A 12,946-nucleotide genomic window follows, 5' to 3' on the forward strand; every position below is an offset into this window, starting at 1 on the left:
ACTGCTGAAAGAATTACAGTCCTTATGAAAATTTCTTTGTGATAGCCTCTGTCTTTTCCTCCATTCTGCACTTCTCTCATTCTCATTTCCCACTTTTTAAGGCAACAAAGGCCATACATCACATCTAGACCTCCTCATGCTCCATTTACATGTGAAGATAAAGATGCTTTAGATCAGTTAGCTCAATTTAATTAAGAAAAAAAAAAAAATCACCAATAAAGCGAAGTTTTGCATGTTGAAAAAGGTTGAGATTTTTTTCTATTAAACTCCTGAATTACACTTTATTCTACATTATGGTTTTGTTTCATATGTATGATGTCTATTGTCAAACAGTGTCTGTGACTGATAAGCAACTGGAATCTGGCTGCCTTAAAGCCTCTCTTGGTAAATGTTCAAAGTTAGCGGCATAGTCTGAGATTATTTGGGAATTACTACTTGTTTTTGAGAAGTTGTGACATTTGAGTATGAGAAAACTGCTTTCCAATTTTACCTGCAAGATATTTTATTTTTTTTTCCAGGGAGTGCCTTGTCAACAGTGCACACATACCACAGGGTTATCTTACCAAAATGATGATGCCCAGGATTGCAACACATTTATCTTTCTTTAATTTGAACGTCTTGGTTTGGATTACCTGCACACTGCCTATTTCTCTTAATATATCAAAATCTTGCATCTGTTGCACCAGTGCCCCCCAGACAGAGCTGAAGATTTTGTCACAGAAAAAGACAACAAGCCAAGCAATAAAACCTTATCTCCTTAAGGTGCTAGAAGAAAGGAAAGCATTTGCATTTAGAAATTATTCCTTTTAATGTCTATCTTCTAGATATCTTCTAATATCAAGGATTCCTCACACCCCCTTTTGCTATGTCCAGATCTGACAATAAGACCCCTAAGAACTGAAGGCCTGTTGTCACATTGTGGAGGGCAGTGATTTCAAATGATTCTGTAAGTTAGGAGATGCTTTCCTCATGGGAGTGAAAATGTCTCCATAGCAAAGGAGTGACAAACAGACTTTGGGTGTGACATCAGGGCAGACACTCTTGTCAGCAAGGCAGTGCCAGTAACGTACCCAGTCATTTTCCCAGTAAGACCAGAACTATTAATAACTTGTATTTCCTTTAGTATTTTGCATATTCACAGTACCATTCTTTAATATGCATAATTACTATGTTCCCTGTTTAGGTAATAATTAATGCACGCAGCCAATATCATAAAATTGCTCCAAAGTGATGGAGATCCCCTTTAAACTAGACTTTCAAAGACAGGCATGTCTACCACACTGTGAAACCATGCTCCTGCTGAGAACTGAAAACCCATAATTGAATTTGAATGACATTCTATGATTTGAAGCAAACAATGTTAATAATTCTCTATTAAGAGTAAATTACTCAATTTCAATATAATTTTATTACAGGAATTCACAAATAAGACAATTTATAGATACATGACAATCCAAAATTAGATTTATCATTAATAATAAAAGTAAGTAGATAAAAGAGGAAAAGTTTAAAATATCAGTATCAGAAATATGAAACTGCAAAGAACTTGTGAGATATTAAAAATTAAAAAAATCAGATAGCTATGTAGATGCATCTTTTTATGAAAAACAAAAAGACATCTATTTCTACTTATTAAATACAGTTCCATGGACATTTATTATACTTGTACTGTCTTATTTTTTTTTTTTAAGGTGCCCTTCCCTGTCTTCTCAGGGATATCATCTGGACAACAGAAGGACACTCTTGATTTTTTTTCTAGATGAAGATTGCAGATATATGGTGTGACTGAGAGTTGCATGCAGTCTGAGGCAGTGAGACATGAAATTTTTAGTGAAATTCTGGTTCACTGCTGTCAATGGGAGCTTTACCATTAGTTTTAGGGAAAGCAGAATGTCACATTTTGACCAAAGTACTAGTGTAACTTTCTACAGCATATTCTTTATTTGCTAATGTACTTTTAATACTATAGGTGCTTCGTATTTCCTAATTTTATCTGACATGGTAGAAGGGTTTTTGTTTTGAGCACTGCCTCTGCAATTTGACATGTGCCCTACAAAAACAGCTACAGTTTTAAATGCAACAATTATTCTCTATGTAGCTATCAACAGCAGTATTACCTAACAAATTTAGAACAAAATGCGTACCTGAAGGAAAATCCTTCCAATTCCACTCAGCAACTGAGGTTCTTGCTGTGGGTAATACTTGATGACGGTGTGGTAAGCATCTACAGCCAGCACATAGTCCTAAGGGTGAAAAGCATACAATCAGGTATTTCAGCTCAGAATACTTCAGCCTTTGTCAGCTTCTTTGTAAAGACGTATTCCAAGAGAATTAAAGCATTTGCAACTTGTCAGTGGGACAGAATTTCTATCAATCACTGTAGGCACTAGTAGCTGACTTACATTGGTCTTTTCTCAGTTATACTGGAACTGCATACACAGGAGATTTTTTTTTTTTTTTAAACTGGATCATGCCACAAACTAAAACTCTGAACATTTACGCCTCAGATTATGATTTAGGATGGAAGTCAAGCACCTTCTGTGTGACTGGGAGTATACATACTTGAGAAATGTCTCATGTTTCAAATATGTATGTAATTTACACGGTTTAACAAACTATATTCCAAAAGCTTTGTGAAGTGCCTGTGCACATGCTCTTGTGAAAAGCATCATGTGACAGAAACTGCAATTCTTGCACATCTTCAGATGACAAACTAGCACTACTACCAAAGGAAACAAGACATTTTCTCTTCCTCCACCCAAACTGTTGGGCTTTTTAGTGCATAAAAGCAGGTAATCTAAATAGAAAATGGATTTGGGCTAAAACTAAGTGAGGGGAGGGCTAGTTCTGATCTCCAGAAAGCTTTGCAAGTGATACATCTGCACAAAGGCCGTGCTGGCAGGAGGCCACTCCGAGATCTGCCTGTTCAAGATGGAGTGCCAGTATACCCTCCAGCTAAGGACCAGTGACAGAAGATTAAACAAAACCATGGTCCCATTTCCCACTGGAAAGAAATGCCCATGTGACTGGTTCCTGCAGTTCAGCTGTTTCATGGTTGAACTGCAGTAATTCAGTGACCTGGGCAGGACATGACTTTCAGAGCCTGGCCACGTGGTTTGGCAGGCAGAGGTAAGAGGCACTGCCTGTGCTCTGTGCTGACTGAGACAGGCTGTAGCTGTAGGAACATCCACTGGCCCAGGACTGTGCCAGCCTCAGTTGCTGCAGCTTGGAGAAATGTGAGCAGAGGCAGAGAGCACCTGCCTTTGCTTACAAGGGGCAGGCCAAACAAAGGCTGAGTGCTGTAACACTTTGGTGCTTCCCAACAGTCCTGCCCTTCAACTTAATACAAGAATTGTGGTGGGCATTAGAAAGCAAAGGACAACAGAGAATAATCGTTCAGAACTACACACACATCTTGGGATACTCTCTGCCCTTCCATTTTTCTTGGTCAAATTACAGTACTCAGTTAACTTGTCCCTAATGTGATCACAGCTACTAGTAAAGATTGTTTTTCTTCATCTCCTGCTTAGTTTAAGGAAGCAATGTTCCCCAGGTGTAACGAATTCCTTTTCCTGAGGATGCATTTAAAAGGATGTAAACCCTGCACCCAGCTCTGAAGTCCTCAGCACAGGAAACACATGAATGTGTTGGAGCAGGTCCAGATGAGGGCAACAAAAATGGTGAGGGCTGGAACACCTCTCAAGGAGGAAGGCTGAGAGAGTTGGGGTTGTTCAGCCTGGAGAAACCTCACTGCAGCCTTTCAGTACCTGAAATGGGCTTATATATCAGGGCCTATTGTGATAGGACAAGGCATAATGGTTTTAAACTAAAACAGGGTTGACTTAGACTAGATATAAGGAATAACCTGTTTACACTGAGGGCAATGAAACACTGGAACAAGTTGCCCAGAGCTATGGTGGATGCTCCATCCCTGGATGGAAACATTCCAGGTCAGACTGGCTGGTGCTCTCAGCAACTCAATCCAGTTCAAGATGTCCCAGTGCATGGCAGGGGTAGGTTGGACTACATGACCTTTAAATGTCTGTTCTGACCCAAACCATTCTATTTGAAATATATTAATTGTTTCATACAAACAAAAAGTCAAGACGTATCTTTGGAGTCTGATCTGTATATGAGAGAAATTACATGTCCTGTAATTGTAGGAGGTGAGTTAAACAGCCCAGGAAAGCCCTCTGCAGGACCCTTCTTTTGCAAACAACTTGTATACTGTGGGTATAATGATTAATTCTGAACAATTAATTATTAACATTTAGAGGTTATTCCAATTCTAACATGCCATGACAAGTTCACACTTATTATTGGTAATAAAAAGACTTTAAGGAAAACCAACATGCCATATACACAAGCATATTTATTTAAATTCTGGTGTATTTATAATTCATGACTTAAATGTGATGAAATTAAAACAACCACAATTTTTCATGAATTTATGATTTAGGAAAAACTCAATTTTCATTGTAACAGCTCTCAGTAAAGGACTTAATTGATCATGGAGTATGACTGTCAGGCAGGCATAAAAAACTTGGAATAGGGACCCTTTGATCTAGCTCTTTAGAGGAACCCCAGCCATGCTTGTAGCACCTATTAATTCTTCCAAGAGTATAATCCACTAAATCTGAAGGATTGCCTGTGACTGTGATTTCAATCCCTTCAAGCATCAAATGTGGTCACTAGAGAAATAATTTTCTTGCATCAAATTCTGTGGTCTAAAGCTGCCCCTTACCCAGTGCTCACTCTTGTGCACACTCTAAGGCTCTGGCTACACAACAAAGATGCACAGCACAACCACGAGGGATTGGGGCTCTGCAGTCACATCCCCAAACTGATGCAGAAACAATTCCGAGGAGAGCATGCAGCAAGTTGACAGGAAAGTGCTTCTGCCAGCTTAGTTTACAGGTTAGCATGAACTGACAGCAGAAGAGCCTCAGCCGCAAGAAGCTGCATGAGTGGGCAGTGTTTGCACAATCACAGCAGCACAGGCTCTCTCGTGTACATAGCAGCCAGCTTTGGTAGGAATAAGCAGCCATGTCTTAGAGGCCCAAGCTGCAGGGGCTCAATGGATTTGGCCTAGTCAGGCAAAGAAACCCCCCTCCTTTTCTGCATTCCTTAATGTTATCTCCAACACCATATGCATTACAACTACGAGTACATAAACACTGACAGCTCCTAAAATGGGAGAGTAGAGGTGAACATTAAGAGTCTATGCACTGTGTTGGTGGACACTGCACCCTCTTTCCATACAACAGGATAGCACATTGCATCTGTGCTTACCCACCCCATGCCTTGCAGTATGTGTCACAGAAATGGGACCCATTTCTTCCAGGAGATGGAAAGAGACTAAATTATTTATGTCCAAAGGCAAAAGCAAGGATGGCCCCAGGATGAAACTGTGAAACATCGTCATATCTAGGCTCACTTCTAAATACAACCTCATTCTGTAGTCACCTGTGGATCCCACAGTGAGTTTAATATGCATTTATTCTTCTCCCCACTCTATCATGAAAGCATTAGGAGATTTCTTGAATACCCTACATGTGATACAGAACAATACTATTCAGTGGTGAGTTATAGAGGCATCTTATCTGACAGTTCCTTCTGATGGAGCATATAGTAAAATAGATGATATTTGGTCTCACTTACTAAAGACTGTTTCATTCACAGTTTTGCTAATGTGACATAATACAACAAAGATTGTCTGATGGAATAATAAATACACACCACCTCTGAGGAGTGAAGTCTTGACTGATACAAGGTGTGGTTGTGAGGAGTAAAACATATTAAGTACCGCCAGTAAAAACCCCAATGACTACAGCCTGTGATCTTGAGACTTAGAGATGGGGCTGACATATTGTCATGGTCTTTAATTTCAAAAGATTAAGAGCCTTCCAGTTTTCCACACCTTCGTAAAAAAATCCCAGAAGGAGGACTTAAGTTACACTATTCAGGATATGAATGAGAATTGGCCTATTGTTTTATAACTCAGTACCTCTTTTATTATGAAAATTTGGGGTTAACATTACAATATACTAATCCAAAATAGTTCTAGCAAGCCACTTGTGTTGGGTTGACCCTGAGTTGATGGACAGGCTTTAAGACCAATTACGCTTCTCACAATTTACATATTTAAACCACACAGAAAGGCGGGACTTCCCCTTTTTGGTCGGAGCTCGCCTGCTGGAAGGTGGGGGGGGCTCCGAGCCTCCCGGCCCCGCTGGGCCGGGCCGGGGCCACTGCCCCTTTCCCCCTTTCTCAGCACCACGGCACGGACCCTGGGTCACTGGGGGGGACTGTCCCAGAGCCGCAGGCAGCTAAAACCAGCCATGGACTGCTCACAGCTAAACCCATCCAGCGCAGCTTCTGGGGACAGGCGGGTCCCTCTCCTCTCCATGCGGAGCCGGCGGAGCCAGCGGGAGCCGGCAGAGCCTCCTGTCTGCAGCCAGCACACTTCGTGCTGAACTGAAGAGGACACCGTGCAGCCAGCAGCACAGAGGGAGCGAGGCTTTCCCCACCGTCAAGCCCGAACAAGAACACCCTTCAACATGGCGGTTTCAGAGTCAGAGAAAGAGAAGTGAGTCACGTGGGACGGAGCTGGAAATGGCGACGGGAGAGAAGAGGGCGGTGCCGCGATTCTGGCGCGCAGCTTAAAAGAAACCTTCTTGCATGCCGTGGTAAGAAACCGTAATACCACAAACTGTTTGTCTCTTTAATCCAATGAAAGAACATGGGGGGATGGAGTATCCTCGTGTGCCTGTGAAGATTGTGAAGAATGCCTATGCCAGGCTATATAGAAGTAGTGAGAGGCTGTTAGAGACTTGTGGCGAAGAAAAGCCTCTGTGTGCAGGCCAAAATAACTTATCCTTAAAAAGATGAATAACCCCATGTGATGGCCCATGTTTTGTAGTATGAAAGAACTGTGAAATTCTTCATGAGAGAGATGTTCTACACACAGCAGACTGTTTGTTTCCGGGCGGGTGTGCTGTTGGTAGCAGTTTGGGAACCACGTGCAACTGAAGGAAAACCTTTTCTTCCTTAAGCATAAGAGAAAAGATTTTTCAAGAACTGCAACACTGACTAACATCCCATGTTCTGTCATCCCTTGTGTGAGCTGGATAAAAGGAGAGAAGTGCTGGAAAGAGGGGGGGGGGGGAATTTACTTTAATTTTGTTTTGTTGTTTTCTCTTTACTTTTAATTCTGTTAGTAATAAAGCTCTTTCATTGTACTGCAACTGTTTAAGGTTTGTGCCTGCTTTGCTTTTCTCCTAATTCTTATCTCACAGAAGGAAAATAAGTAAATAATGGATATTTTGAATCAAAACCACTACACCACTGGACCTACTCACTGGAGTATATTTTTCCTTTAATGCACCACAGTGTAACTGTACTTCCCTTCATGGTCACTGCATTACACATTTTCATGTTTCCCTCATCACCACCGTAAGTACTTAATTAGAAACAAGCATAAATGACCGTGATGTGTAGAATGCTGAGAATAAGTTCAAGAAACCTTATGACTAAAAATCTTAGTTATAGAAGTGGATAGTTCATAAATACTTTATTTTGGGGAGAAAGGACAGGGATAAGTTATCCTTCCTCTCTATCTAGTGCAGTTGTGGAAAGGTTATGAAAGCAGAGATTCACAGTGCTATGAATCTTGAGAGCTGTACTGCAGCACTCAGGCACAGGACATGATGATTCATGCAGTTTTTCTCCTTTAAATCATAGAGGAACCAAAGTCCTCAAGCATCAGTCTCTTGTGTCACTAGCACAAGCTGTTACCTCCTTTTTGGTACAGTTTTAGTTGTATTATATGTATGTATTAATGTGTGTGTGTACAGTTAGAATATGTTAGTTTGGACACTGAGCCAATGATATTGGATAAGGGGTGGAATGTCTTGGGGTGACTTTATGATGTGTATCCGCTGCCCTAGGCCTAGACATGAATCCTGTGCCTTTTCTCTAGCTTTAAGGCAGACTTTTAAGATGGGGGGGAAGCCACTGGAATTCCTTCGGCACTGTGTTCAAAACCAGAGATAAGCTTGCTGGCTTCTTCTGCCCGGCTGCTCCACTTCTCCAGCAGAGAAGAGAGTTACATTCCTTTTGCTTTTCAGCTAGTTTCCTGTTCATTAGCTCAAGTACAGAGCCCTGGGACTTTGGCTTCTTCTTCTTCTCTTCCGGACTGTTCAGCAACACCAGAACACACCGAGAGGCAAGGTGCAGACCTTGGCCTGCAGGGGCCCACACCGAACCCCAGCTCCGGAGAGGAGAAAGCCACACCCACAAAGGACTCTGAAATCTACCCAGGTTCTCTCCACAGTGAGAGGTTTTATTATTTAGCATTACTCTTTTCCCATGCCGGCGTGCATTGTGTTTGTTAAAAAAATAACTTTTTGTCCTTTTTCACTTTCCTCTGAGGAATTTTCTTTCCAAATGTGGTGGGGGAGAGGCAGCTGAAACCTGCTTTCTTTGGAGGGGACATTCCTCCCAGAGCATCTCCTTTAATTTGTCTCAAACTGTGACAACCCAGATTAAAATCAATTCTAATGCTTTTGTTACGAAGGGCAAGTTCTACAAAAGCTAACACAACACTTAAGAAAACTAAAAAGCACAAAATGTGCCTTTAATTTAGAGGGCATTTATAATATATATGGAAAATACTTAAGTGTTTATTCCTTAGAGAGATGAAAGTCTGGTAAGATAATGTCAAAAGCGATTTTAGCTCAGATGAAAAGAACTTAAAAAGTTCTTAAGACACTTCCATGGCGATTTAGTAAAGTGATAGGCATTTTGCAGATAAGACTTTTGAAATGAAGCAATGCACATCATCATTTGCATGTTAAATTAATATTCCCCTCATGGAGCTATATTCAGGATACGCTTTCATAGTGACTTAAGCCCACAGTTCTTGTAAATGGAAGTCTACAGTGAGAGGTTACATGGTCTCCCTCTCCCCTTCCCCTCCTGCTGTGTTTCCACATCTTTCCTTAAGTTGCCCCTTGTTCACAGGAAATGGGAAAGCTGTTTGATATCAGTTAATATGACTGAGATCCACCATTTCTTTGTCATTTGGTTAAGTCCAACAGTGGTGCACAGAAGGAAGGTAGAATCCATTTAAGAAAGGTTATATAAATTAAGGGAGATGAACAGGAAAGAAAGGTATATTAAGACTGCCTTAAACTGCTACCAAATTGTCACTGGTCACACAGATAAAGGGACACAACAGGCAGAATTCAGCACCTAGGAAAGACAGTCCCAGGGTGTAGGAAACATGACTGATTTCCTGTGTCTGGGTGAAACACTTTGCCTTCACTCGCTATCTCCAAATTAATATACCCCCCCCGTCTCAATAATTTAAGGAGATGTTTAACTATGAAACCAATGAGGCATATTTAAAAAGGCAAAAATCTTTGTACTACATAAGCAGAATCCTTTGATTCAGGTAAGTAATGCTGAAAAGATATGACATGAAATAAACCTAACCAAGAGTTGAGGATTACTAAAGTAGCTTTAAATAGTTATACGGCCAATATATAATCAAAGTGGGTTTTTTTAATTTTCAACTGTCAATCCTGACAAGATTGCTCCCTGTTAGATACTACTGTAGTTTTTTTGGCCAAACAAAGCGGTCGGTAAAAGTGAGATAATAAGCTTGGGGTTTTTATTCACACCAAAGTCACATTGTTTTACTTTAATAAATTATTATTATTATTATTATCTTCATAATCAACTACTTGCACATGTAACACGTAACAGTATCAGATCAAGCATAATGTTACAATACTGTAAATGGTCACTAGATGGCAATAGATGGCTCTGACTTGGAGAATGAAATAGTTTTTTCTTAAATTACACACACGTGAAACACCAGAATAAAAACAAATGCAGTTTTTAAAGTAGATGATACAGCAGCAAAAAAAGGTGGAACCATGTTAAATTAATATAATTGTTCATGGAAGAACTTACAAAAATGTGTTTAAAACTTATTTGAATAGATTCATAATGAATACTCTGGAAGGTAGAGAAGATGACTACAGTACTGCTGCATGTTCGAATGGTCTGGGGATATTCCTGAAAACTGAAAGACCCACAACTAACCTATAGCCAGTGCACTGAAATGCAAATTTCAGATGGAAGTAATTATGCATTAACATGCAATTGTGGGTAACCTGGAAGCTATTGTGAACCATAAATTTATAAATTAACAGCTGGGAGATAGGTCCTAAATACAACTGGTCTTAAAAAGTATCTGAGCTGCAGAATTTCTGAAATATCATTTCCAAAAACATGGTAATTGGTATTCACAAATATATTTCTATTACTCAAAGAAAATAGCACTAACAAGAACAAACCAGAGGAAGGTGAGAACTGTGCATGGATGTAGATTTGTGTGTACACATGAAAAACAATACTACGTGAGTTAAAAAGAATTCACAGCAAAAAGTAAAGTGAATTTCTTGAAAATATACCAGCATTTTCTTATTTATATATTCTACTTTATTTGGAATGGCAACTCATTCTTTTCTTCACTTGTTTACTGAAAATTATTTAAAAAATGAACCTATATCATGTACCTACTTCAAAAGACAGATGCTTACTAACTCTTAAAAATACCCCATGTTTTAATGAACAATTATTTCTATTCAAGACAGAAATGTTCTTATTGCAATAAAATCATGAAAACAAATGGGTATTTCCCCTAATTCTCATAACAAGGATATTCCATTTTGTGTAAAGCTGTATAGCTGGCTTTTGTATTAAAAAAAAAAAAAAAAAAGGAAGAAATCATACTTTTCTGAGGTATTGTAATATTAAGAATGGAGCCTTGTTTGGGAAGTAGCTCAGTAAACATCAGAGGATCAGGTCTGGCATGACCTTGGGCAATCGAAGTGCCGGGAGCCAGGAGTGCACATCTTGGCCTGTGAAGATTCTACCGCTGACAGCCCTGCTCCGAGGCTGTTGCTGCTAATTGATCTGTAAAGCACAGCTAAGCTCAGGATAACAGCAGTTTGCTGCAAGAGTGGCAACACCCGTTTCCCTAACCAAAACACCATCAGCAGAAGTTGTTTTATTTCTACTTCCCGAATACAAGGAGAAGCTAAGAGTGTTGCACCAAATGGAGTACAATTGGTTAAAAAATGTAAGGAGGAATCAAGGGAAAAAAAAAACCTCAGTAGTGAAAGCTAGTCACTTCTGCTTTTATTCCTTTCTCTTCCACCCCTACCCACTAGTGAGGATTTAAACTTGAAAGAAGACATATTACAACTGAGATCGGTTGACAAGGGAGGATGTATTTAGATGTTCTGGATCTCCATCAGATACAAAAGCTACAGTGTTATTAATCCTCACAAACAGAGCAACATTCCTAGTGCACAATTTGTAAAAGGCAGAGCACATAATTACTTTCAATTAGAGCATTTAGTTAAGTGTTTGAAAAATTCAATTTAAAAATGCAAATTCTGCATTGTTATTGCATGTTCTCTAGGATGATTTGGGGAGAAGTAAGTACAGATATATTCTCAAAGAACATTAGTGCAAATAGCTATCTATTAAATAAGACATTATTAAGCCTAATTAATTCTTCACTAAGCAAAACCTTCATGTACTGTCAGGTAGTCTTCCCTTATCTCTGCACCAGTAATTCACTTGTATTTTCTCTGACATTCTATTCTGGAATATACGGTACCTCTGCAGTTCTGCCACCCACGTACCTTCATCATTAGCAGACAGTTTGCCATGGAGTACATCACCCGGCCCAGACGTGACCTCCACAGCTGAACAGAGGCTGCAAAGTAAGAGCAGCTTGTGAATTTGCAAAAATAAATTAGAGGTTCTTTCTTGCCATCAATTATTGGTCCTATGAATTACGATTTTGAAAGGTCTCCCTTGTTAACACCACTGGGTTTTAGCCTAGAATTTTTAATCCTCAGCCTTGCTGCAGCATCAGACAATTCTGCATCTCTCCAAGGGAATTGCTCAAGCAGCTCTGAGTCCCATACACAAGGCAACAACACAGAGCAATAGACAGTCGCTCAGCTCTCGGCTCAGGCCAAATATTAAACACCGAAATAAGCAACACGTTTTCCAACATCAGAACAAAAGGTGCATAAAAGGATTCGAGTGATAATGAGCATCAGTTTAAAAACACATAATCTACAGCATTAAATGTGATAAATTAAAAAATCAAACATAGATGTCATTTCAGAGCCAAAACATGCAGAGTGAGAAATGTCTGAGTCTGGGACTGTTTGTGCTTGCCTCTGGCTGAGAGATATGCTGAAAAAAATCTGCCAAGCTTGTCTGCTTTCCCTATGCTCCCGGAGCTTGCAAGCATTAAAAGCTGCAGCAGATTTCTCCTTCCTGCTTTGCAGACAGACTCCTGATGTTGTAAGAGAACAGTTCATACAGACCCTTATTTTCTCTCGTGTTAGAGTACCATAGATCAATGCTAGAAATATTCCTCTAATCCTCAAAAATAAACATTAGGACTATTCTAGTACATTTGAAAAATACATGTATCTCAGTCAATCAGCTGTCAAGGTCACTGTAATGATTTGAAAGAGAGTGGGGGGAAGGGGGAAGAGGCTATTTCAATAAAATTGTGATAACTGAGACCACTCATTTGTATCATTAATGTAGTCTCTGATGGAAGCACGGCAGATTACACAGGTAATTCTTTCAGCACACAGTCATTACAAGTAAGAAGAGCTTGGTGAAATGTCTACTGCTTTTCCTAAAGAGGAAAACCCCAATCCATGAATATTCTCAAATTATCCTTGTCAAAGAGGGTTATAATGTAGGGTCCAAGACTGAACCCAGTATTTCATCTACTGTACCTTACAATCATTCATTACTCCTAGCTTTTGTTTTAGAAATTCCCCCTTGACCACACATCCCTAGTGCTACCAATGGAGGCGATTCTGTAAACCAT

At 39.9% G+C, this 12,946-nt stretch overlaps 1 protein-coding gene across 6 annotated transcripts in view; it reads right to left on the reverse strand.

The window, feature by feature from the left end:
• Positions 1–12,946, reverse strand: part of TRAPPC12 (trafficking protein particle complex 12) — a 51,468-nt gene that overhangs the window by 7,063 nt on the left and 31,459 nt on the right. For 5 of the 6 annotated variants that reach the window (XM_032104514.1, XM_032104515.1, XM_032104518.1 and 2 more), the window contains exons 8-9: positions 11,727–11,800; positions 2,145–2,243 (exon numbers count right to left, since the gene is read on the reverse strand). In XM_032104514.1, the coding sequence (XP_031960405.1) occupies positions 2,145–2,243; positions 11,727–11,800 (173 nt within the window). The remainder of the gene's footprint in view (positions 1–2,144; positions 2,244–11,726; positions 11,801–12,946) is intronic. The other variant, XR_004239337.1, reaches the window with a different exon arrangement.

Source organism: Corvus moneduloides, chromosome 3 (genome assembly GCF_009650955.1).
Source record: "Corvus moneduloides isolate bCorMon1 chromosome 3, bCorMon1.pri, whole genome shotgun sequence".
NCBI classification, from domain to species: Eukaryota; Metazoa; Chordata; class Aves; order Passeriformes; family Corvidae; genus Corvus; species Corvus moneduloides.